Raw genomic sequence first — 25729 nt, 5'->3', positions numbered from 1 at the left:
CAAAGAGAGGGTCCTTATCAGGATAAAATGGGGTCCTTCTCAGATACAATGAGGGTCCTTCTCAGACAAATGGTGCCCCTCTCTCTCAGATACAATGAGGTCCTTTATCAGATAAAATGGTGCCCCCTCTCTCTAAGATAACAAATGAGGTCCTTCTCAGATTACAATGGGTACCCCTCTCTAGATAAAATGAGTGCCAAAGACCTCTCTCTCTCAGATACAATTGGGGTCCTTCTCATGATACAAATGGGTGCCCCTGCTCTCTCGCAGATAAAATGAGGGTCCTTCTCAGATACAAAATTGGTGCCCCTCTCTCTCCTAGATACATATGAGGTCCTTCTCAGATTAAATTGGTGCACCTCTCCTCAGATAAAATGGGGTCCTCTCTCAGATAAAATGAGGTCCTTCTCAGACAAAATGAGTGCCCCTCTCTCTCAGATACAATGAGGTCCTTCTCAGGACAAATGGTGCCCCCTCTCTCAGATTACAATGAGGTCATTCTAGATACAAAATGGTTGTCCTTCTCAGATAAATGCGTGCCCTCTCTCTCTCAGATACAATGAGGTCCTTCTCAGACAAAATGGTGCCCCATCTCTCTCTCAGGAGTACAATGAGGTCCTTTCAGATAAATGGTGCCCCCTCTCTCTTCAGATAAAATGAGGTCCTTATCAGATAAATGGTGCCCCTCTCTCTCAGATACAAACTGGGGTCCTTCTCAGACAATGGTGCCACAATAGGTGGTCCTTCTCAGACAAATGGTTGACTCCTCTCTCTCAGATAAAATGGAGGTCCCTTCTTCAGATAAAAATGTGGTCCCTTCTCTCAGACACAATGGTGCCCCTCTCTCTCAGATTAAAATGAGGTCCTTCTCAGACAAATGGTGCCCCCTCTCTCAGATAAAATGGTGGTCCTTCTCAGATCAAATGGGTTGCCTTTCAGACAAATGGATGCCGCCTCTCTCTCTCTGATAACAATGAGGTCCCCTTCTCAGATAAATGGGTTGCACTCGTCTCTCAGATTAAAAATGAGGTCACTTCTCTCAGATACAATGAGGTCTCCTTCACAGATTACAAGGGAGGTCCTTCTCTGGACAAATGGTGCCCACTCTCTCTCTCAAGATACAATGGTGCCCTTTATCTCAGATACATTAAGGGGGTCCTTCTTAGATAAAATGGTGCCCCCTCTCTCTCTTCCGATACAAATGGTGGCTCCTCTCTCAGATACAATTGGGGTCCCTCTCTCTCAGATAAATGGTGCCCTATCTTCAGATACAATAAGTGTCCTTCTCAGACAAATGTGCCCCCTCTCTCTCAGATACAATGAGGTCCTTCTCAGACTACAATAAGGTCCTTCAAAAAATGGTGTCCTCTCTCTCAGATACAATGAGGTTCTCAGATATATGGTGCCCCCTCTCTCTCAGATACAATGGGTCCTTCTCAGATAAATGGTGTCTCTCTCAGTCCTTCTCAGATAAATGAGGTCCTTCTCAGATACAAAATGAGGTCCTTCTCAGATAAAATGGTGCCCCCTCTCTCTCAGATACAATGAGGAATTTCAGGTCGACAAAATGGTGTCCCCCTTTCTCAGAACAAATGGTCCCTCCTCTCTCAGATATCTACAACATGGTCCTTCTCAGACATCAATGGAATAACCTCCCAGATAAAATGGTCCCTGGAATTGATCTCAGATACTGATTCCATTCCAGTTACATCTTCTGATAGTTAGAAACACTTGCTGCCGAAGTTTTGCTATTATTTTTCTGATTGCTCCATTCCAGTTACATATGTTAGATTTTCATTGTCCGAAATAGTGAAAATGGTAGCATACCTTGAAGATGACTTTTCCTCTCTTTGAAAGCTGATATTCTTTCCTTGTCTCTCCTCTTTTGGCGCGGGATTTACACTTGTTCCTTCTCTGTTTTCTCTGGTTATCGTGTCCGATGCAACATCCCAGGACAGTTGGCGGATGTTTACGTTAGCGTCCTCTGTTATTGTGAATTCCCCGGCTGTCCCTGCCGTTTCTGAAATTCCTCGTTTGATTTCCTCGAATCGATTGTCCCTGTACGACCATTATGACGCCTACTTGTTTTGAAAACGGAAACTCAACTTGAGACAAACACTTCCTAGAAAAGTGTCCAAATTTTTCCTCACTTGAAGCCAACTGGGATAATAAAGCAGGACATTCACTAAGATGGACCATAACTAAAGAATGAGGCCACAAACGGGGTACAATTTCTGTTACTCGGTAAGGTCCAAGCTTGCTATCATGTCCAGTTTCCGGTAAGGATTCCTAGAATTGCGGAGGAGTTCATCTTTGATAAAACGTCCGGTCATCTTGGGAATCTCTTCGCTTGGTATTCAATGTATCTTGGAAAGCTAGTACCCAGCTACTGATAAAGTGGGTTCTACCGGATTGAACACCACCAAATCTTTCACAACTGAAAGAAGCGTCGGTTGTGATATATTTCGATTAAAAAGACGAAAACCAAAGATGCAAAATAATATTCCCCAAATATGAATTAATTATAAATAACTTACACTAGAAGTCGGCTAGCCGATTCCGCGGGAGTATCCGAAAAAATCGACCTCTGCCGTCCGGGACTCAAGACCCTAATAACAAACTTCATGCATCAAAGTCATAAACCATCTTGGTTAATGTAACTATAACAAAAACAACTGAAGATAAATGATCTAGCTGGCATTTTAGACTTCAAGTGTCAGAGTGGTCTTATCAAAGGACATTGATTGTCCCACTTGTCCTGGGCGGATACGTGACCACACCTTATGGGAGTCCGGTTCGAGTTCTCCTTAATACTTATCGGTTTACAACACACAAAGAATATATTTAAATTTACTACTCAGAATTAAGTCAACAACAATAAATCAAAGAGTTAAGAATAGCAATATAAAAAGTAAATAAATTGATAATAGAATTTCAGTACAATATTATTACACAATTTTAAAATGATTTAGCAAAATTTGGTAATCAAAAGTCTCGAATGATAATAATAAACCGAATGTACACAAATGTTCTAACAAAAGACTTATAAATCCTTGGTTGTAATAAGCACTTTTTCCTTATGAAAGAATTCTTTAAGTTAAAATTCTCCATAGGAAAGCATTACAGATTTTAAGAAAGACTCATTAACGTAAGTTTTTTTTCCCTTAACTTCCGTAATGCTTTCCTATAGAGAATTTAAAGTTAAGATATTCCTTTAAGTTAAGGAATGTTCATGAAACTGGGCCCAGTTGTACTACGAGATTGTCCAGGGGTGGATATAACGACAGAGAAAGTAACCATGTGAGTATCGAGGATGATGGGCATGCCGATTGACATATTTCATCCTGCATTTCTCTTTATAAATGTAAAAGCCCAAGTTAATTTCTACCAGAGGTTTCTTCTATTCTTTAATAATTCGATTCCCTTATTTAATACTGTCAACATAATTGAAGATATATTATGTAATCAGATATGAATAAACGATAAATCTGCCAAACGTTCCCTGCCCAGGGCATTCAGTACTCTACTCTCAAATTACTCTGGTTTCCCCACTCTTGATTTGAGGTTCATGTTGCAAAAACGACAAACAATTTTATAAATTGTCATTGAATTATTTATTTGTAGTCACAATTTTCAACATGACAAATAGTACAGACAGGAAACATTCTTTTTTTCCCCCCCATAAAGTTACCACATTTCTAAAAAACCGTATAGTCCTGAATCATGACAACAAATGTCCTTTTTACTATTCTTTCCTCAGTTTAAAATGGTTTTGCCTTCTCACATTTCTTTCCTCTGCTTATGACTGGGTTTTGCCCACCTGTTTTCCAATAAATTTCCGAAGAATCTTTCGTGGCCTGAATTTCCGTGGTTTTGCCTTTTGTCCAAAAGAACCATGATGGTTCCCATCCAATTCTGGTTGGTCCTGGCCAATATGTCTCTTTCTAATTCTTGACTGTTCTTGGCTGATGCGTTTTTGTCTGGAGTGAGTTTCAATGGATTGTCATTGGGTTGAATAAAGGATACACTGGTTAAGGTCTGGTCATCCCATTTGTCCACCACTGTGGTGAGAAAGTTCAACTGACATTGTTCGAACCCCCTCCTTGCTCGGAAGAGATCCTTCGGGCATCTCTGTTTTCCCAATCCGTCCATGTCGTCATGCACGAGCAGCGGCGCCACTTTACAGCTCGAAATCTTTCCGGGTTACATTGTTTGCCATAGTGATATTTGGGATAAACTGTCGGTTTCAGTGCGAGATCTGAGGAAGCGTGCGGAATCTGTATCGCCGTAACTAAGATAAAGACTTGATGATGTCACAAATAGACGAGACGTCATAATCTAAATTTTGAGAGCAAATTCATCACGTGACACAAAGCGGGTAATGACTTTGAGCGCCGTTTTGTAAGCAAAGCTCATTGCAAAGTGGTTAGTAGATCTCCGATTCGTTGATTATTGTCTTTTGCATAAAATTGCATGTACGACTGAAACGTGATTAGATGAAAAGTAGTGAATTAATGAAGCATTTGACCGGAGTCATATACAAATTAATACAATTAAATTATATTTTCTATCTCCATTGTGGTTTTGGTCCCCTTCTATGAGAACAGTATTCATTGTCGAAAAACGTCGCTACTTATGCATTATCGAAAACGACCGATCGCAATGGGATATGATCTCCTAGCTCGGACCACAGTCGATTACATGGGGGTCCAGTTTCATCTAAACGTTATATTTATTTTTTGTTGCCTATTTCTAGGCAAACAGACATGACTAAATAAATAAATTACACGACCTCTTCTGTTACTGAGTGACGCCACGATGTCCGTTGACTGACGTAATGGACGATATCGACTTTACGATACCATCCGGTTTTAATGTGAATGAGACCCAGTCCCGACACCCCTCTTTTGATGACCGAGGCGCACTTCATTTACCATCTCTACAGGGACGCCAACAGGGGTTCTAAACTGTCACAAGGACCAATCAGGAGAGCCGGTCTGTTCTCCAAGGTAACGCCAATGAGTCACGTGACCATGGTTTTTTAATTTTCATGTGAGACTGGCATAGGTCAGGGTCATCAGATTTATTTAATGCATGGGTGACAAAAAGGGTCAAGGTCACATGATATTATTATTTTACTTTACTACCAATCTAGAAATCTCTCCTAGGGTGCATTGCAGTCCCCATATTGGATGAGGGTGCTATTGCCAATCTACTTCAATAGGACTTTACCTATCAGTTTTCTTCACTATGTTTAATTTGTATTACAATACGCAACTCTACGTTACGTTTACAGGCACTTAGCGAACCTATGTATGAACAAGCTTGTGTGTGATCCTGGACGTGTGTTTGGACACATGAAGGCACGGGATATGCCTGGCGGTATCTATCCTTCCTTGCTATCGGAAGCAATATTCCAGAGAGAGCTTCATACAATCAACTTCCTCGTGAGCACGTGGCCAACCACCGTCCTTGACCTTCAGTCCGCCATGCCAGTGGAGGACCTCAGTGATGATGAGATACTGACCACACCGGTAGAGGAGAAAGACGGACTGACCATCCTCGACTGTGTCATCTACGCTCTCCTCGCCCTCCGGCCAGAGTCCAACCTTAAAATGGTTAATTTTTCAGGATTTACGGGTCAGTGATAGTTCTTGTAGTGTACAACAATGTTAAGTAAAGTCAGTTATTGCCGAACAATAGGAACTTACTGATCACTTTGGTTATGTCGCATGGATAGATTTCCGCGCTCTGAATATTTATCTTTAGCCGAATGTCAAAGGTCAATATCAATGTTTACTTTATAGATATTTTGTTTCCTAGCGATCAACAGCCATCTAAATTTTCCTTGGTTTGCAAGTCGACGTATTTTGCATATATTTTTTTTCTTTCCGTAAGACTTTCATTGCAATTTATTTTGTGATAGCAAGCAATACGTCTTTAATAACATGTGCAAAAAGACAGGAAGTATAAGAAATAATGAAGGATAATATTAACAGCAACTCAATCTCATGACCTCAATTGTTTGAAAAAGCTTAAATAAAAACTAATTCCTTAGAAATGTAACGTATATTAAAACGTTTTAACTTCTGTTTTAGAATTTGTTTAGAGAAATAAAGGGACATTCATTAACTTTCTTGTGCTTCTTCTAGACCGGAAGTTATGCCGGGAACTTTCCCGACTCCCGCTTCTATGGATGAATCCGGACGATAGGACCGTTGATCGGATTCATGAAATACTGAATAGGACTTTCGGTGAGTAAGTCATGAATGGTAATTACAAAGGCTTAATGTCATTTTAGCTATCAATTCGGGAACCATACGTGTACCAAGTAAGTTCGCCCCTTTGAATAAATGAGCGTCGAATTTTCCCGACAAATTCCAGACAAATGTTCTTTTCTTTGATGTTTTAGAAATTCGAAATTTGATTCAGTATTAGTAAACGTAAGCATGTATTTTCGTAAAGAACTTCTGCAATGTAGAATTTCAGATCAAACGTTACGTATGTTTTAAAGTCAGTAATACTAAATAGTTTCTGTGGTACGTCTTACGGTATTTACGGTTTTCCATTTTAGATATCAGCAGAGAGAAGGTCCAGAAATACCTAAACAGATTCAATCTCATCTATGCGAACATGGATCCGTACATAAAACATGGAAACCAGTTCGGTAAGTAAAATGGTTATTGGTCCATTAAAGGTTAGCATGCAGGTCCTTATCCTGTCCCGGAGACATCTATATATGAAGATACATATGTATGGTGTATTATCAGATTAGACAAGAACCTAATCTATATGAAAAAAGCCAGAGAGATCCATACAAAACGAACACAACACAACCAGTGAGGCAAGAAGGGTTAATTAATGTTGCTTTATTTGAAGTATGAATATAATATACATGTTCTGGGATAAAACAGTGTTTCTCTAACCGAGTTTCCTATCGACTCCGTCTAATCATAAATATAAGGAAATCCCAAGGATTGACGATTACAATTTAATTGCGAAAACATTCATGCATTATGCCATCTGAAAATTCGGAAGACACATGCATTTGGACGTTCACAGGGCTGTTTTTGCCGGTATCAGGAGGTTTGTTTTCATTTGCCGATAAGCAAACACACTTCCAAAATAGAGATTTTTTTCTAACTATCAACTATCTTTTCAAAGTATAAAGGAAAACTAATGCAGAGATTTGGTCTTTGACGTGTAGAAAACACGTTGAAAAATGATCTTAGATCATATCGGTCGCTTTGAGTGGTACCTATATCCGGTTTCGTTCCTATACTGTGTAGTCGACGTAGTTAAAATGTACTTTGCAAAATATACTGAAATAATTTTCTCAGTCGCAATGCGATAACTTGGAGATAGCTTAAATATATTTTCATTACTTAGTATTTTCATTTTATATAAATATTTTCATTATATATTTTTCTGAAATACTGATAGTGTTCTCACAGTCGTCCTACATGAACTCTGAAATATTTTTAGTACATTTTCATAAATGGTTTCTTTAGAGGCCATTTTAATGTAATAATAAGCAATCATTTAAAATGGCAATGAATGAAGACAAACTAGCATGTACAATTATAAAAACCCAGCCACGATTCATTGTGTGGTTGTTAGAGTGCGGAACCATTGTAATCTCCCATAGCGATCTGCCAGAACAATTTGTGCCAAGAACTGAAAAACAGACCACTTTGTGTAACGCAATCAATTAATACATAGATAGATATCTGTTCTGTTGACGTATACTCTCTAGTTAAAAACCTGTTGATATTTATCTCTTGTGTAGGTCAGATGCACGTGCATGTATGTTTCATATTACACGTGCAGCACTGCGTTTATGTTTTGCCTATGAAAACGCCACAAGTAGTGCTTTAACAATGTGAGAAGAAAGATATGTATGTTTTATCTGATATTTATAACTCTGGGTTTTTTGAGTTGGAAGGATATGTTTATGATGTAACCAATTAATAGTAACGCCCATTTTATAAACTGTTAAAATATAACTACCTGAAAAAAACCGGTTGTCTGTCAAGACGCTCGTCAGATATATATTTGCCATGTCGCACTATCGCATTGGCGATCCCGTGCGCCATAAGCCATGCGACAGCGCACCATGCGACAGTGTGTTTCTGACGCATTGTCGTGCTGTCGCATGGCGCATTGTCGCTCTTCGCTTGGTTTATTGACTCTTTTTGCACACTGTCGTTTGGCGCACTATCGCGTGGTGCTCTGTTGCATTGTCGCACTGTCGCATAGTGCTCTGTTGCATTGTCGCACTGTCGCATGTCGGGGTTGCCAATGTGACAGTGCGATATGGCCGATATCAGCCACCATAGATGGGCCTGTGTTCTAAACCTTGTATGTTTATGTCATTCACCGAAAGAGAGCTATAGATTCTACAAGTATTCGTTTGTTATTTGTAAGTTGAATTATACTTTTAGAACCAGTGACGATCATCTTGGACTGTAAAATCACCCTTGACGACGTACCTATAGGTCTGGGCCTCCAATATGACACGCCATTCAGGTTCGGATGCAAGAGGGTATGGATGGAACCCATTCCGGAAATATCTCTTCCAATGACTGGGATCAACCGAGTTTTAGAACTCCGGGTAAGTGGCGTTCGCATCTCCTCGGATGTGCTAGGCAACACCATGTGTTACATGCGAGGAGTTCCAGTTCCATGTAAGTAAGTGTAGCGTACAAAAAAAAAAATAAAAAAAAATAAAAAAAAACCAAAACAACCAAATTTTACAAATTCACGTGTATGTTTCAGGACTTGACCCAAGTGGAATATGCAGACCCACAGATCTGTCACGACTTGAATAGACTGACTGCTTTAATGGAAGGTTTACAACTTCTTCCTCACCTCCAAGCCCTCAGCTTCCCAAACACGATTCACTCAGACGGACACGAAGACGCTGTCAAAGTCTTCGCTTCATGCATCAGCAAGATCCCATTGTTGCGAAAACTGAACCTGGCGTCATGTAATTTACGTGAACAACTTGAAACTGTTCTCTCCAAATTGTCTCAGGATATAACGTACTTAAACCTCCGTGATTGCCGACTTTGTGACGACGATATATTGAATCTGAGGTTGTGGAAGAAACTTCCTGGACTTAAAGAATTAAACCTGAGCAGGAATAACTTAAAAACTTGTGACCTTGCCCTCGGTGACGTTCTTCAAGCCGTGCGAAATATTGGCTGTTTCTCCGTGTCCTATTGTAGTCTGTCCAATTCTCAGTTAGAGACCATTGCACAGAAATGCATAGACATGAGATACATGAAAATGTTAGGCTTGCAGAGTTTCACTCCTCCCGTGATGGTCGACATGGAGTCGCTTCTACAGATCTGTTCTCTCATTGACTCGCTCCAAAAGTGCTTCATTCTCCCTGACGCATTTGCGTTTCCCGGGAGTAACAGTGCATTTCGGTATGAGAACCGGATGTTGTTTATAGAAAATTGTGAAGCGTTTCTGCAACAAGTCGGTAGACCTGACATAGAACTGGAATAATTAAAAGTCTAAAATATTTATATACACAAATCCAACTGACCGTTCAATCCAACACAAGAGGTATATGAGAGAGAAAGCAATATCCCACGACCATTTCTGGCCCACATGCGCAAAATTTCTCCAACTTGGACTTATCTCAGGATGAGATGTGAAACTCAAGATCGATCTCAAAACTGAGTTTTTTTTTTTACTCAAATCGGTTTTCACAAAGTACTTACTCAGAAAATTTCATCTTAACTTTGCATTTTCCCCTAAAATATTTGAGACAGCTGTAGGACTGTCTCGATAGTCTAAGATGGTGACTGCTTATACAATGGTACACAAGGAACATTCAGTTATATTTGTTGTAAATTCGATGTGTGATCGCGAATATCGGAAAACGATACAAGTTTCAGTTATAAACATGTACGTTATTCGACCAGATTTGGTCACTCTTACAAGACACAGTAACGAACGCTGTATCGCCACAGTTATAACTTTTAGTGTCCCTTTGTTATGTTGCGACTGGATCGTTTTTCCGATTGATAGACCTACTTAAAAGGAGGTCCTTCTCACAGAGTGCCCCCCCTCTCTTTCAGATTGGGGTCCTTCTCAGATAACAACGAGGTCCTTCCCAGACAAATGGTGCCCCCTCCTCTCAGATAAAAATGGGGTCCTTCTCAGATAAAATGAGATCCTTCTCAGATAAAATGAGGTCCTTCTCAGATAAAATGAGGTCCCTTCTCAGATAAAATGAGGTCCTTCTCAGATACAATGAGGTGCCCTCTCTCGTTTTGGTATCATTGGAATCTCTCTCAGATAAAATGGGGTCCTTCTCAGATGAAATGAGGTCCTTCTCAGATACAATGGAAGGTCCTTCTCAGATAAATGGTGCTCCTCTCTCCTCAGATAAAATGAGGTCCTTCTCAGATACAATGAGGTCCTTCTCAGATAAATGGTGCCTCCTCTCTCTCAGATACAATGAGGTCCTTCTCAGATAAATGAGCCACCTCTCTCAGATACAATGAGGTCCTTCTCAGACAAATGGTGCCCCCTCTCTCACTCAGATACAATGAGGTCCTTCTCAGATACAATGAGGTCCTTCTCAGATAAATGAGGTCCTTCTCTCAGATACAATGGGGTCCTTCTCTCAGACAAATGGTGCCCCCTCTCTCTCAGATACAATGAGGTCCTTCTCAGACAAATGGTGCCCCCTCTCTCTCAGATACAATGAGGTCCTTCTCAGATAACAATGGGGTCCTTCTCAGATACAATGAGGTCCATTCTCAGATAAATGGTGTCCCCTCTCTCTCAGATACAATGAGGTCCCTTCTCAGATACAATAAGGTCCTTCTCAGATCAAATGGTGTCCCCTCTCTCCTCTAGATACAATGAGGTCCTTCCTCCCAAGATACAATGAGGTCCTTCTCAGATACAATGAGGTCCCGTTCTCACACAGATACAATGAGGTCCTTCTCAGATACAATGGTGCCTTCTCAGATACAATGAGGTCCTTCTCAGACAAATGGTGCCCCCTCTCTCCTCAGATACAATGAGGTCCTTCTCAGATACAATAAGGTCCTTTCTCAGATAAATGGTGTGCCCCTCTCTCTCAGATACAATGAGGTCCTTCTCAGATACAATGAGGTCCTTCTCAGATACAATGAGGTCCTTCTCAGATTAATGGTGCCCCCTCTCTCTCAGATACAATGAGGTCCTTCTCAGATAAATGGGTGCCCCCTCTCTCTCAGATACAATGAGGTCCTTCTCAGATACAATGAGGTCCCTTCTCAGACACAATGGTGGTCCCTCTCTCAGATACAATGAGTGCCTCCCTCTCTCTCAGATACAATGAGGTCCTTCTCAGATTAATGGTGCCCCCTCTCTCTCAGATACAATGAGGTCCTTCTCAGATAAATGGTGCCCCCTCTCTCTCAGATACAATGAGGTCCTTCTCAGATACAATGAGGTCCTTCTCAGATAAAATGAGGTCCTTCTCAGACTAAATGGTGCCCCCTCTCTCTCAGATACAATGAGGTCCTTCTCAGATAAATAAGGTGCCCCCTCTCTCTCAGATACAATGGTGCCCCTCTCTCAGATAAAAAGGATGCCCCCTCTCTCTCAGATAAAAATGAGGTCCTTCTCAGATAAAATGAGGTCCTTCTCAGATAAAATGAGGTCCTTCTCAGACAAATGGTGCCCCCCTCTCTCTCAGATACAATGAGGTCCTTCTCAGATAACAATAAGGTCCTTCTCAGACAAATGGTGCCCCCCTCTCTCTCAGATAAAATGAGGTCCTTCTCAGATAAAATAAGGAGTCCTTCTCGGATAAAATTGGGTCCTTCTCAGATACAATGAGAGTCCTTCTCAGACAAATGGTGCCCCTCTCTCTCAGATACAATGAGATCCTTCTCAGATAAAATGAGGTCCTTCTCAGACAAATGGTGCCCCCCTCTCTCTCAGATACAATGAGGTCCTTTCTCAGATACAATAAGGTCCTTCTCAGACAAATGGTGCCTCCCTCTCTTCAGATAAAATGGGGTCCTTCTCAGATACAAAGAAGGTCCTTCTCAGACATGAAAATGGGTGTCCCCTCTCTCTCAGATAAAATGGGGTCCTTCTCAGATAAAATGAGGTCCTTCTCAGACAAATGGTGCCTTCCTCTCTTTCAGATACAATGAGGTCCTTCTCAGACACAATGGTGCCCCCCTTCTCTCTCAGATAAAATGGTGCCCCCTCTCTCTCAGATAAAATGAGGTCCTTCTTAGATAAAATGAGGTCCTTCTCAGATAAATGGTGCCCCCTCTCTCTCAGATACAATGAGGTCCTTCTCAGACAAATGGTGTCCCCCTCTCTCTCAGATACAATGGGGGGCCTCCTCAGACACAATGAGGCCCCCCTCTCTCTAGATAAAATGGGTCCCCTCTCAGATACAATGAGGTCCCCTCTCTCTCAGACAAATGGTGCCCCTCTCTCTCAGATAAAATGGGGTCCTCATCAGATACAATGAGGTCCTTCTCAGATACAATGAGGTCCTTCTCAGACTAAATGGTGCCCCCTCTCTCTCAGATACAATGAGGGTCCTTCTCAGATACAATGAGGTCCTTCTCAGTGATAAATGGTGGTCCCTCTCTCTCAGATAAAATGGTGTTCCTCAGATACCTCTCTCTCAGATACAATGAGGTCCTTCTCAGATAAATGGTGTCCCCTCTCTCTCAGATACAATGAGGTCCTTCTCAGATAAATGGTGTCCCCTCTCTCTCAGATACAATGAGGTCCTTCTCAGATAAATGGTGTCCCCCTCTCCTCTCAGATACAATGAGGTCCTTCTCAGATAAATGGTGTCCCCTCTCTCTCAGATACAATGAGGTCCTTCTCAGATAAATGGTGTCCCCTCTCTCTCAGATACAATAAGGTCCTTCTCAGACAAATGGTGTCCCCTCTCTCTCAGATACAATGAGGTCCTTCTCAGATACAATGAGGTCCTTCTCCAGATACAATAAGGTCCTTCTCAGACAAATGGTGTCCCCTCTCTCTCAGATACAATGAGGTCCTTCTCAGATACAATGAGGTCCCCTTCTCAGATACAATGAGGTCCTTCTCAGACACAATGGTGTCCCCTCTCTCAATAAGGTCCTTCTCAGATACAATGAGTGTCCCCTCTCTCTCAGATACAATGAGGTCCTTCTCAGATACAATGAGGTCCTTCTCAGATACAATGAGGTCCTTCTCAGACAAATGGTGTCCCCTCTCTCTCAGATACAATGAGGTCCTTCTCAGATACAATGAGGTCCTTCTTAGATACAATGAGGTCCTTCTCAGATACAATGAGGTCCTTCTCAGACAAATGGTGTCCCCTCTCTCTCAGATACAATGAGGTCCTTCTCAGATACAATGAGGTCCTTCTTAGATACAATGAGGTCCTTCTCAGATACAATGAGGTCCTTCTCAGATAAATGGTGTCCCCTCTCTCTCAGATACAATGAGGTCCTTCTCAGATAAATGGTGCCCCCCTCTCTCACAGATACAATGAGGTCCTTCTCAGATAAATGGTGCCCCCTCTCTCTTAGATACAATAAGGTCCTTCTCAGACAAATGGTGCCCCTCTCTCTCAGATACAATAAGGTCCTTCTCAGATAAATGGTGCCCCCTCTCTCTCAGATACAATGAGGTCCTTCTCAGATAAATGGTGCCCCTCTCTCTCAGATACAATGAGGTCCTTCTCAGATAAATGGTTGCCCCCTCTCTCTCAGATACAATAAGGTCCTTCTCAGATAAATGGTGCCCCCTCTCTCTCAGATACAATGAGGTCCTTCTCAGATAAATGGTGCCCCCTCTCTCTCAGATACAATAAGGTCCTTCTCAGACAAATGGTGCCCCCTCTCTTCTCAGATACAATAAGGTCCTTCTCAGACAAATGGTGCCCCCTCTCTCTCTCAGATACAATAAGGTCCTTCTCAGATAAATGGTGCCCCCTCTCTCTCAGATACAATGAGGTCCTTCACAGACAAATGGTGCCCCCTCTCTCTCAGATACATGTCAATAAGGTCCTTCTCAGATAAATGGTGCCCCATCTCTCTCAGATAAAATGAGGTCCTTCTCAGATAAATGGTGCCCCCTCTCTCCTAGATACAATGAGGTCCTTCTCAGATAAATGGTGCCCCCTCTCTCTCAGATACAATGAGGTCCTTCTCAGATACAATGAGGTCCTTCTCAGATAAAATGAGGTCCTTCTCAGACAAATGGTGCCCCCTCTCTCTCAGATACAATGAGGTCCTTCTCAGATACAATAAGGTCCTTCTCAGACAAATGGTGCCCCCTCTCTCTCAGATACAATAAGGTCCTTCTCAGACAAATGGTGTCCCCTCTCTCTCAGATACAATGAGGTCCTTCTCAGATACAATGAGGTCCTTCTCAGACAAATGGGCCCCCAACAATGGCCCCCTCTCTCAGACAAAATGGGGTCCTCTCAGATACAATGAGGTCCTTCTTAGATACAATGAGGTCCTTCTCAGATAAATGGTGCCCCCTCTCTCTCAGATACAATGAGGTCCTTCTCAGATAAATGGTGTCCCCTCTCTCTCAGATAAAATGGGGTCCTTCTCAGATACAACGAGGTCCTTCTCAGACAAATGGTGCCCCCTCTCTCTCAGATAAAATGGGGTCCTTCTCAGATAAAATGAGGTCCTTCTCAGACAAATGGTGCCCCCTCTCTCTCAGATACAATAAGGTCCTTCTCAGACAAATGGTGCCCCCTCTCTCTCAGATAAAATGGGGTCCTCTCAGATACAATGAGGTCCTTCTTAGTATACAATGAGGTCCTTCTCAGATAAATGGTGCCCCCTCTCTCTCAGATACAATGAGGTCCTTCTCAGATAAATGGTGTCCCCCTCTCTCTCAGATACAATGAGGTCCTTCTCAGATACAATGAGGTCCTTCTCAGACAAATGGTGCCCCCTCCCTCTCTCAGATAAAATGGGGTCCTTCTCAGACAAATGGTGCCTCCTCTCTCTCAGATAAAATGGTGTCCCTCTCTCTCAGATAAAATGGGGCTCCTCTCAGATAAAATGGTGTCTCTCTGTGTTATTGGAATGGCATTACAAAAGTGGTGTCCTTTTCATATTGTTGTGGACGGCATAAAAGCAAACCCAATCCTCGATACTTCAGGGGTTACTGTCACTGACGTTATAACAACCCCTCCTGTTGGCCCTGATTAAAGTACGGGGAGGGTGTTAATATTGGAGAAAAACCACAGTACCTGGGGAAAACCTATGAGCATCAAACACATTCACATTCGAATCGGGGAATCATCCCCAAACGTCCTGGTCAAAGGCAGATGTGTTATTACACGTGTGTTATCACAGGTGTGTTATCACATGTGTTTTATCACATGCGCCACATGACCACCAAAGACGTACACAGGCATCCAATCAAGGGCTACACAACAGTTTGGAATAGAAACACTTCACCTTTCATTCACGTTATTAAAGCATCTGAATGCAGTTATATAGTTATTTTAGTATTCATCTTATGTACACCAAAGTGTATAAAGGACAACTTTATTCCCATCATCGTCGATATTCCAGGGGTTCCGATCACTTACAATCTCTACACCCCTGGACTATCTCAAAGTGAAATTGAAGGCAGCTCAGCGGAAAACATTTGACCAATCACAGGCTAGCAAAGATTTCCTTTGAAGACTACAGAGAGAGCAACACCTAACATCAAAGCCACACAGTCAACGACAGTGTACTATTACACGGTTCTTTTGATGTTACATCAAAGGACTGAATTACCTGTACTGTTGCCTCCAGTTTTACTTTGAGATAGTCCAGGGGTGTTGAGATCGTAAGTGATCGGAACTCCTCAGTATCGAGGATGTATTCCCATGTGATATTGAGATGTTTATAGTCAAGCGCAAAATGTTATTATTATCATGGCACATATCCGTTTCCAGTTGCAAACAAAAATCTTTATTGCAAAGGACACTTTATAAGGAAAATTGTTATAAAGTTTATAATCAGTTTCCTCATAAAACATCTTATTTTGGCAGTAGTCGATTAAAACAAGACTTTGAATTCATCTTTGAGACAAATGTTCATGTCTTGTCATGCATTGTAAGATATGAGCATCATCGATTTAATGTGGTGGCTGATCACGGCGGCAACACGACAACACGAGATGGCCCATCCTCGATACTCCAGGGTACATATCGTACATATCGTAAGTGATCGGAACCCCTGGAGTATCGAGGACGGGATGGCCGTAATCAGCCACCATAATTTACAACACAACTGCGACACCGACTAAATAACATGCAACTCGATTTTTGTCTACCAAGTACGAAAACCCATAGAACGATCAACAAATAGCTATAAATACATACAGGTGTAGCAGTGATATTATACACGATAATTACACGCTGTAAGCAGGTGGGCGCGTGCGAGGTGTAGAATTCATTGCAACGCTCAGACAAGTATCTTTGGGAGGAGTCGTATTGTGAACGACACGAGTCGGCCCAGGGGACTAAGGAAATCAGACAGCCTAAAGCCTTAGCTTTTTTTCTGTCTTTCTTCAAGTGTAATTAGAGATACATCAAAACTAACGTTTGTAGGTGCATCTTAAAGCAACACCACTCGGATCTTGTTTGAAGTGGCGGTTTATAGACCGGTTTGTTTAAGTAGAGCATGCCAAGACTTAGCACCACAGCTCGGCACTGTTTGTAAGATTCGGTAGAATACCACATCAAAGATAAACCTATATTTACATTTCCACAGTTTTAAAGTAATTTAGACTTAGGTTGAGGTTTTGGTGAATGTGGATCACATGGTGTACAGGTATAACGCCTTAAAGCCCAACTTAAGTATTTTTGGTGACTTTTTGTTAAAATATACTAAAATGAACATAATCGGTTCCCTGAAAATTGGAAATTGAAATAAAGATTTCGAATTTTGTAAACAAAGCGAATTAACTTGCACCATGACATCGATCTCCACATGGGAAATGTTTTACTTTCTTAGTATTTTAGCTGTTCTAGCCTCATTTTAAAACGTAATGGCATTGCAAGCCAAATAATCATTATTACAACAAAATTGTGTACTTTCTTAAAAAGATAAGTTTATGCTATATCTCTTTATTAAATGCGATGTATCGTTTAGGAGAGATCTTATTAGATATATAATATTGGTTGGTTGGTGGTTGGATTCTTCGGCTTGACGTCCTTCTTACAGCTAGTTCCTTTAACTTTAAGGAATTCTTTAAGTTAAAATTCTCCAAAGGAAAGCATAACAGATTTTAAGAAAGGCTCCTTAACGTAAGTTTTTTTTTCTTAGCTTCCGTAATGCTTTCCTATAGAGAATTTAAAGTTAAGAAATTCCTTAAAGTTAAGGAATGTTCATGAAACTGGGCACAGTTGTACTACGAGATAGTCCAGGGGTGGATATAACGACAGAGAAAGTAACCCATGGAGTATCGAGGATGATTGCATGCCGATTGACATATTTCATCCTGCATTTCTCTTTATAAAGCCCGTTAATTTCTACCAGAGTTTCTTCTATTTTTTAATTCGATTCCCTATTATACTGTCAACATATTGAAGATATATTATGTAATCAGATATGAATAAACGATAAATCTGCCAACTTCCCTGCCAAGGGCATTCAGTACTCTACTCTCAATTACTCTGGTTTCCCTCTTGATTTGAGGTTCATGTTAAAAAACGACAAACAATTTTATAAATTGTCATTGAATTATTTATTTGTAGTCACAATTTCAACATGACAAATAGTACAGACAGGAAACATTCTTTCATAAAGTTACCACATTCCTAAAATACTGTATAGTCCTGAATCATGACAACAAATGTCCTTTTTACTATTCTTTCCTCAGTTTAAATGGTTTTGCCTTCTCACATTTCTTTCCTCTGCTTATGACTGGGTTTTGCCCATCTGTTTTCCAATAAATTTCCGAAGAATCTTTCGTGGCCTGAATTTCCGTGGTTTTGCCTTTTGTCCAAAAGAACCATGATGGTTCCTATCCAATTCTGGGTTGGTCCTGGCCAATATGTCTCTTTCCAATTCTTGACTGTTCTTTGCTGATGCGTTTTTGTCTGAAGTGAGTTTCAATGGATTGTCATTGGGTTGAATAAAGGATACACTGGTTAAGGTCTGGTCATCCCATTTGTCCACCACTGTGGTGAGAAAGTTCAACTGACATTGTTCGAACCCCCTCCTTGCTCGGAAGAGTTCCTTCGGGCATCTCTGTTTTCCCAATCCGTCCATGTCGTCATGCACGAGCAGCGGCGCCACTTTACAGCTCGAAATCTTCCGGGTTACATTGTTTGCCATAGTGATATTTGGGATAAACTGTCGGTTTCAGTGCGAGATCTGAGGAAGCGTGCGGAATCTGTGTCGCCGTAACTAAGATAAAGACTTGATGACGTCACAATAGACGAGACGTCATAATCCAAATTTTGAGAGCAAATTCATCACGTGACACAAAGCGGTAATGACTTTGAGCGCCGTTTTGTATGCAAAGCTCATTGCAAAGTGGTTAGTAGATCTCCGATTCGTTGATTAGTGTCTTTTGTATAATTGCATTACGACTGAAACGTGATTAGATAAAAAGTAGGATAATGAGTATTTGACCGTAGTCATATACAAATTATACAATTTAGTTATATTTTCTATCTCCATTGTGGTTTTGGTCCCCTTCTATGAGAACAGTATCATTGTCGAAAACGTCGCTAATGCATTATCGAAACGACCGATCGCAATGGGATATGATCTCCTGCTCGACCACAGTCGATTACATGGGTCCAGTTCTTCTAACCGTTATAATTTTTTGTTTGCCTATTTCTAGGCAAACAGACATGACTAAATAAATATATTACACGACCTCTTCTGTTACATAGTGACGCCACGATGTCGTTGACTGACGTAATGGACGATATCGACTACGATACCATCCGGTTTAATGTGAATGAGACCCAGTCCCGACACCCGCTTTGGATGACCGAGGCGCACTTCATTTACCATCTCTACAGGGACGCCACAGGGGTTCTAAACTGTCACAAGGACCAATCAGGAGAGCCGGTCTGTTCTCCAAGGTAACGCCAATGAGTCACGTGACCACGGTTTTTTAATTTTCATGTGAGACTGGCATAGGTCAGGGTCATCAGATTTATTTAATGCATGGGTGACAAAAAGGGTCAAGGTCACATGATATTATTATTTTACTTTACTACCAATCTAGAAATCTCTCCTAGGGTGCATTGCAGTCCCCATATTGGATGAGGGTGCTATTGCCAATCTACTTCAATAGGACTTTACCTATCAGTTTTCTTCACTATGTTTAATTTGTATTACAATACGCAACTCTACGTTACGTTTACAGGCACTTAGCGAACCTATGTATGAACAAGCTTGTGTGTGATCCTGGACGTGTGTTTGGACACATGAAGGCACGGGACATGCCTGGCGGTATCTATCCTTCCTTGCTATCGGAAGCAATATTCCAGAGAGAGCTTCATACAATCAACTTCCTCGTGAGCACGTGGCCAACCACCGTCCTTGACCTTCAGTCCGCCATGCCAGTGGAGGACCTCAGTGATGATGAGATACTGACCACACCGGTAGAGGAGAAAGACGGACTGACTATCCTCGACTGTGTCATCTACGCTCTCCTCGCCCTCCGGCCAGAGTCCAACCTTAAAATGGTTAATTTTTCAGGATTTACGGGTCAGTGATAGTTCCTGTAGTGTACAACAATGTTAAGTAAAGTCAGTTACTGCCGAACAATAGGAACTTACTGATCACTTTGGTTATGTCGCATGGATAGATTTCCGCGCTCTGAATATTTATCTTTGGCCGAATGTCAAAGGTCAATATCAATGTTTACTTTATAGATATTTTGTTTCCACGCGATAAACAGTCGTCTCAATTTTCCTTGGTTTGCAAGTCGACGTATTTTGCATATATCTATTTTTTTTCTTTCCGTAAGACATTCATCGCAATTTATTTTGTGATAGCAAGCAATACGTCTTTAATAACATGTGCAAAAAGAAGAAATAATGAAGGATAATATTAACAGCAACTCAATCTCATGACCTCAATTGGCTGAAAAAGCTTAAATAAAAACTAATTCCTTAGAAATGTAACGTATATTAAAACGTTTTAACTTACTTCCGTTTTAGAATTTGTTTTGAGAAATAAAGGGACATTCATTAACTTTCTTGTGCTTCTTCTAGACCGGAAGTTATGCCGGGAACTTTCCCGACTCCCGCTTCTATGGATGAATCCGGACGATAGGACCGTTGATCGGATTCATGAAATACTGAATAGGACTTTCGGTGAGTAAGTCATAAATGGTAATTACAAAGGCTTAATGTCATTTTAGCTATCAATTCGGGAACCATACGTGTACCAAGTAAGTTCGCCCCTTTGAATAAATGAGCGTCGAATTTTCCCGACAAATTCCAGACAAATGTTCTTTTCTTTGATGTTTTAGAAATTCGAAATTTGGTTCAGTACTAGTAAACGTAAGCATGTATTTTCGTAAAGAACTTCTGCAATGTAGAATTTCAGATCAAACATTACGTATGTTTTAAAGTCAGTAATACTAAATAGTTTCTGTGGTACGTCTTACGGTATTTACGGTTTTCCACTTTAGATATTAGCAGAGAGAAGGTCCAGAAATACCTAAACAGATTCAATCTCATCTATGCGAACATGGATCCGTACATAAAACATGGAAACCAGTTCGGTAAGTAAAATGGTTATTGGTCCATTAAAGGTTAGCATGCATGTCCTTATCCTGTCCCGGAGACATCTATATATGAAGATACATATGTATGGTGTATTATCAGATTAGACAAGAACCTAAACTATATGAAAAAAAGCTAGAGAGATCCATACAAAACGGACACATCACAACCAGTGAGGCAAGAAGGGTTAATTAATGTTGCTTTATTTGAAGTATGGATATAATATACATGTTCTGGGATAAAACAGTGTTTCTCTAACCGAGTTTCCTATCGACTCTGTCTAATCATATATATAAGGAAAGCCCAAGGATTGACGATTACAATTTAATTGCGAAAGCATTCATGCATTATGCCATCTGAAAATTCGGAAGACACATGTATTTGGACGTTCACAGGGCTGTTTTTGCCGGTATCAGGAGGTTTGTTTTCATTTGCCGATAAGCAAACACACTTCCAAAATAGAGATTTTTTTTCTAACTATCAACTATCTTTTCAAAGTATAAAGAAAAACTAATGCAGAGATTTGGTCTTTGACGTGTAGAAAACATGTTGAAAAATGATCTTAGATCATATCGGTCGCTTTGAGTGGTACCTATATCCGGTTTCGTTCCTATACTGTGTAGTCGACGTAGTTAAAATGTACTTTGCAAAATATACTGAAATAATTTTCTCAGTCGCAATGCGATAACTTGGAGATAGCTTAAATATATTTTCATTACTTAGTATTTTTATTTTATATAAATATTTTCATTATATATTTTTCTGAAATACTGATAGTGTTCTCACAGTCGTCCTACATGAACTCTGAAATATTTTTAGTATATTTTCATAAATGGTTTCTTTAGAGGCCATTTTAATGTAATAATAAGCAATCATTTAAAATGGCAATGAATGAAGACAAACTAGCGTGTACAATTATAAAAAAAACCAGCCACGATTCATTGTGTGGTTGTTTAGAGTGCGGAACCATTGTAATCTCCCATAGCGATCTGCCAGAACAGTTTGTGCCAAGAACTGAAAAACAGACCTCTTTGTGTAACGCAATCAATTAATACATAGATAGATATCTGTTCTGTTGACGTATACTCTCTAGTTAAAAACCTGTTGATATTTATCTCTTGTGTAGGTCAGATGCACGTGCATGTATGTTTCATATTACACGTGCAGCACTGCGTTTATGTTTTGCCTATGAAAACGCCACAAGTAGTGCTTTAACAATGTGAGAAGAAAGATATGTATGTTTTATCTGATATTTATAACTCTGGGTTTTTTGAGTTGGAAGGATATGTTTATGATGTAACCAATTAATAGTAACGCCCATTTTATAAACTGTTAAAATATAACTACCTGAAAAAAACCGGTTGTCTGTCAAGACGCTCGTCAGATATATATTTGCCATGTCGCACTATCGCATTGGCGATCCCGTGCGCCATAAGCCATGCGACAGCGCACCATGCGACAGTGTGTTTCTGACGCATTGTCGTGCTGTCGCATGGCGCATTGTCGCTCTTCGCTTGGTTTATTGACTCTTTTTGCACACTGTCGTTTGGCGCACTATCGCGTGGTGCTCTGTTGCATTGTCGCACTGTCGCATAGTGCTCTGTTGCATTGTCGCACTGTCGCATGGCGGGGTTGCCAATGTGACAGTGCGATATGGCCGATATCAGCCACCATAGATGGGCCTGTGTTCTAAACCTTATATGTTTATGTCATTCACAGAAAGAGAACTATAGATTCTACAAGTATTCGTTTGTTATTTGTAAGTTGAATTATACTTTTAGAACCAGTGACGATCATCTTGGACTGTAAAATCACCCTTGACGACGTACCTATAGGTCTGGGCCTCCAATATGACACGCCATTCAGGTTCGGATGCAAGAGGGTATGGATGGAACCCATTCCGGAAATATCTCTTCCAATGACTGGGATCAACCGAGTTTTAGAACTCCGGGTAAGTGGCGTTCGCATCTCCTCGGATGTGCTAGGCAACACCATGTGTTACATGCGAGGAGTTCCAGTTCCATGTAAGTAAGTGTAGCGTACAAAAAAAAAAAAAAAAAAAAAAAAAAAAAACCAAAACAACCAAATTTTACAAATTCACGTGTATGTTTCAGGACTTGACCCAAGTGGAATATGCAGACCCACAGATCTGTCACGACTTGAATAGACTGACTGCTTTAATGGAAGGTTTACAACTTCTTCCTCACCTCCAAGCCCTCAGCTTCCCAAACACGATTCACTCAGACGGACACGAGGACGCTGTCAAAGTCTTCGCTTCATGCATCAGCAAGATCCCATTGTTGCGCAAACTGAACCTGGCGTCATGTAATCTACGTGAACAACTTGAAACTGTTCTCTCCAAATTGTCTCAGGATATAACGTACTTAAACCTCCGTGACTGCCGACTTTGTGACGACGATATATTGAATCTGAGGTTGTGGAAGAAACTTCCTGGACTTAAAGAATTAAACCTGAGCAGGAATAACTTAAAAACTTGTGACCTTGCCCTCGGTGACGTTCTTCAAGCCGTGCGAAATATTGGCTGTTTCTCCGTGTCCTATTGTAGTCTGTCCAATTCTCAGTTAGAGACCATTGCACAGAAATGCATAGACATGAGATACATGAAAATGTTAGGCTTGCAGAGTTTCACTCCTCCCGTGATGGTCGACATGGAGTCGCTTCTACAGATCTGTTCTCTCATTGACTCGCTCCAAAAGTGCTTCATTCTCCCTGACGCATTTGCGTTTCCGGGGAGTAACAGTGCATTTCGGTATGAGAACCGGATGTTGTTTATAGAAAATTGTGAAGCGTTTCTGCAACAAGTCGGTAGACCGGACATAGAACTGGAATAATTAAAAGTCTAAAATATTTATATACACAAATCCAACTGACCGTTCAATCCAACACAAGAGGTATATGAGAGAGAAAGCAATATCCCACGACCATTTCTGGCCCCACATGCGCAAAATTTCTCCAACTTGGACTTATCTCAGGATGAGAAGTGAATTCAAGATCGATCTCAAAACTGAGTTGTTTTTTTTACTGAAATCGGTTTTCACAAAGTACTTACTCAGAAAATTTCATCTTAACTTTGCATTTTCCCCTCAAATATTTGAGACAGCTGTAGGACTGTCTCGATAGTCTAAGATGGTGACTGCTTATGCAATGGTACACAAAGAACATTCAGTTATATTTGTTGTAAATTCGATGTGTGATCGCGAATATCGGAAACGATACAAGTTTCAGTTATAAACATGTACGTTATTCGACCAGATTTGGTCACTCTTACAAGACACAGTAACGAACGCTGTATCGCCACAGTTCTAACTTTTAGTGTCTCTTTGTTATGTTGCGACTGGATCGTTTTTCCGATTGATAGACCTACTTTACAGACGTTTTGGTATCATTGAAATCATGCATATTCACAAGTTTATTCTCTTGTGACTTAGTCTGGTCCTCTGCCTTTGGAGTATCCGCATCAGTTAGACCAGACTACTTGTGGCCAGAGGACGAATCTATAGCAAATTTTCAAGAAAGGTGGCATAAGGTTAGCACTTCAACAAAAACACTTTCTCGCCTCTGTGACATAACGCAATTACACAAGCGTGTATTTCCTATCATTGATTTAGTTTTTGCCAGTTCACTGCGGTTAACCGAACGGAAGTCGGAGCCAACCATTATCTGATTGATGTACGTTGGAGCCAACCATTATCTGATTGATGTACGTTGGAGCCAACCATTATCTGATTAATGTACCAATGGACAGTGCTGATGGGCCTGAAAACTACAGTGAAAGCAGGCGTCATAGAAAACGTTTTATGTGGAATAGAAAGAGGAGGCCATACTACCATCTGACGATATGACGGAATACTCCAGTGGCGACACATGGTAAGAAAGAAGAAGAAACCCATAGGGACCTGATTGGTTAAGACTTGACACTTCCGACAATGATACACCTCATGTATACTGAAAAGTTTCGTTAACGGGATGTCTGTCGTCGTATTGAAGATACGTTATAGTAATTATGAAAGGTGTTTCAGAAAAACAATCTTTTGAACTACACCCCTAAAATTTTCAACATTGACGGGGCGGAACATTATTTATGTAACTAACATTTACCGTCACTGTAAGGAACCAATACATTGAACATTGTGATTTTGGAGGGAGCTGATTCTCCCTTCCACTCCCCATCCCATGTACATTCCCAAATTTATACAAATAAAGAGTTTTACATTATCTGTGCATTTACTTTTTTATACCACGAGAAGAAACAATAAAGCAAGACACACACACTCCTTGGAGTTTAGACTGAATAAATCAACTGTGACTTTCCAATACCGGAAACTATCATACTTCTCTCTCTCTCCCCCCCCCCCCCCCTCGATAGTATTTTGATATTATATATAAAGACATATATATAAATAAATATAGCAAGACACATTATATTTACCCGACTCTATGTAAAAAATATAAATTAAGTAGTTTTAATGTCGTTTACATGAAATTCAAACGTGAATGCTACTGTCAATTGACATAAGTACCAGGTGTGTAATAATAGCATTAATTTACTGTCATGCATGCACCAGATATGTGTGTAGTCAGAGCTTTCCATTTGAAGCCCGATTATTCTGTATATATACAGATTTGATTTAGTTTTTGTGTTCTCAGAAAAAGCATGGTTTCTGATAATAGTTCGTTCAACTGCCAGACAATCAATCATTTGTTTCTTATAGATAGGTATACTTCGTGAATAGTCAAATCATTGACCCATGGTAGTAAGGAAGACCTAGCTAGGGAACTGTTGCTCGAGACGGAAGGATGAAAGATTTCACTCTTCCTTTCAATACTAATAAAACAATTGTTAAATATTTTCCTAACACAACAGCCTCATATTGGATATTACATCACGATCTCAAAAGGAAGACAATGACTATTGATAATATAAACGGTATCTTGAAATGTATGGACTGC

General features: G+C 40.6%; 2 protein-coding genes across 3 annotated transcripts in view; both read left to right on the top strand.

Moving 5' to 3' along the window:
* LOC138332333 (leucine-rich repeat-containing protein 14-like) overlaps positions 1–24994 on the top strand; it is a 31994-nt gene extending 7000 nt beyond the window's left edge. Inside the window, exons 2-7 of one of the 2 annotated variants that reach the window (XM_069280389.1) lie at positions 18908–19102; positions 19390–19733; positions 20189–20344; positions 20665–20757; positions 22540–22709; positions 22873–24994. In XM_069280389.1, coding sequence (XP_069136490.1) covers positions 18918–19102; positions 19390–19733; positions 20189–20344; positions 20665–20757; positions 22540–22709; positions 22873–23610 — 1686 coding nt within the window. In that variant the 5' untranslated portion in view covers positions 18908–18917 and the 3' untranslated portion in view covers positions 23611–24994. The remainder of the gene's footprint in view (positions 1–18907; positions 19103–19389; positions 19734–20188; positions 20345–20664; positions 20758–22539; positions 22710–22872) is intronic. The other variant, XM_069280390.1, reaches the window with a different exon arrangement.
* LOC138332332 (leucine-rich repeat-containing protein 14-like) lies at positions 4883–10051 on the top strand. The gene is made up of 6 exons (XM_069280388.1): positions 4883–5009; positions 5297–5640; positions 6153–6254; positions 6575–6667; positions 8445–8614; positions 8779–10051. Exons 2-6 carry the CDS (start codon positions 5316–5318, stop codon positions 9514–9516), a joined length of 1428 nt encoding a protein of 475 aa, XP_069136489.1. The 5' UTR covers positions 4883–5009; positions 5297–5315; the 3' UTR covers positions 9517–10051.
* Positions 24995–25729: the final 735 nt, after the last annotated feature.

This window comes from Argopecten irradians, chromosome 9, assembly GCF_041381155.1.
Source record: "Argopecten irradians isolate NY chromosome 9, Ai_NY, whole genome shotgun sequence".
NCBI lineage: Eukaryota > Metazoa > Mollusca > Bivalvia > Pectinida > Pectinidae > Argopecten > Argopecten irradians.
This window is presented reverse-complemented; position numbering and strand designations above follow the sequence as displayed.

Bases quoted from the DNA above. Each gene is read 5' to 3' on its own strand.
- LOC138332332 (XM_069280388.1), top strand. From the start codon at position 5,316: ATGAACAAGCTTGTGTGTGATCCTGGACGTGTGTTTGGACACATGAAG. The intron at 6,255-6,574 runs GTGAGTAAGTCA...TTTCCATTTTAG, and splicing joins AATACTGAATAGGACTTTCG to ATATCAGCAGAGAGAAGGTC. The intron at 8,615-8,778 runs GTAAGTGGCGTT...TGTATGTTTCAG, and splicing joins ACCGAGTTTTAGAACTCCGG to GACTTGACCCAAGTGGAATA.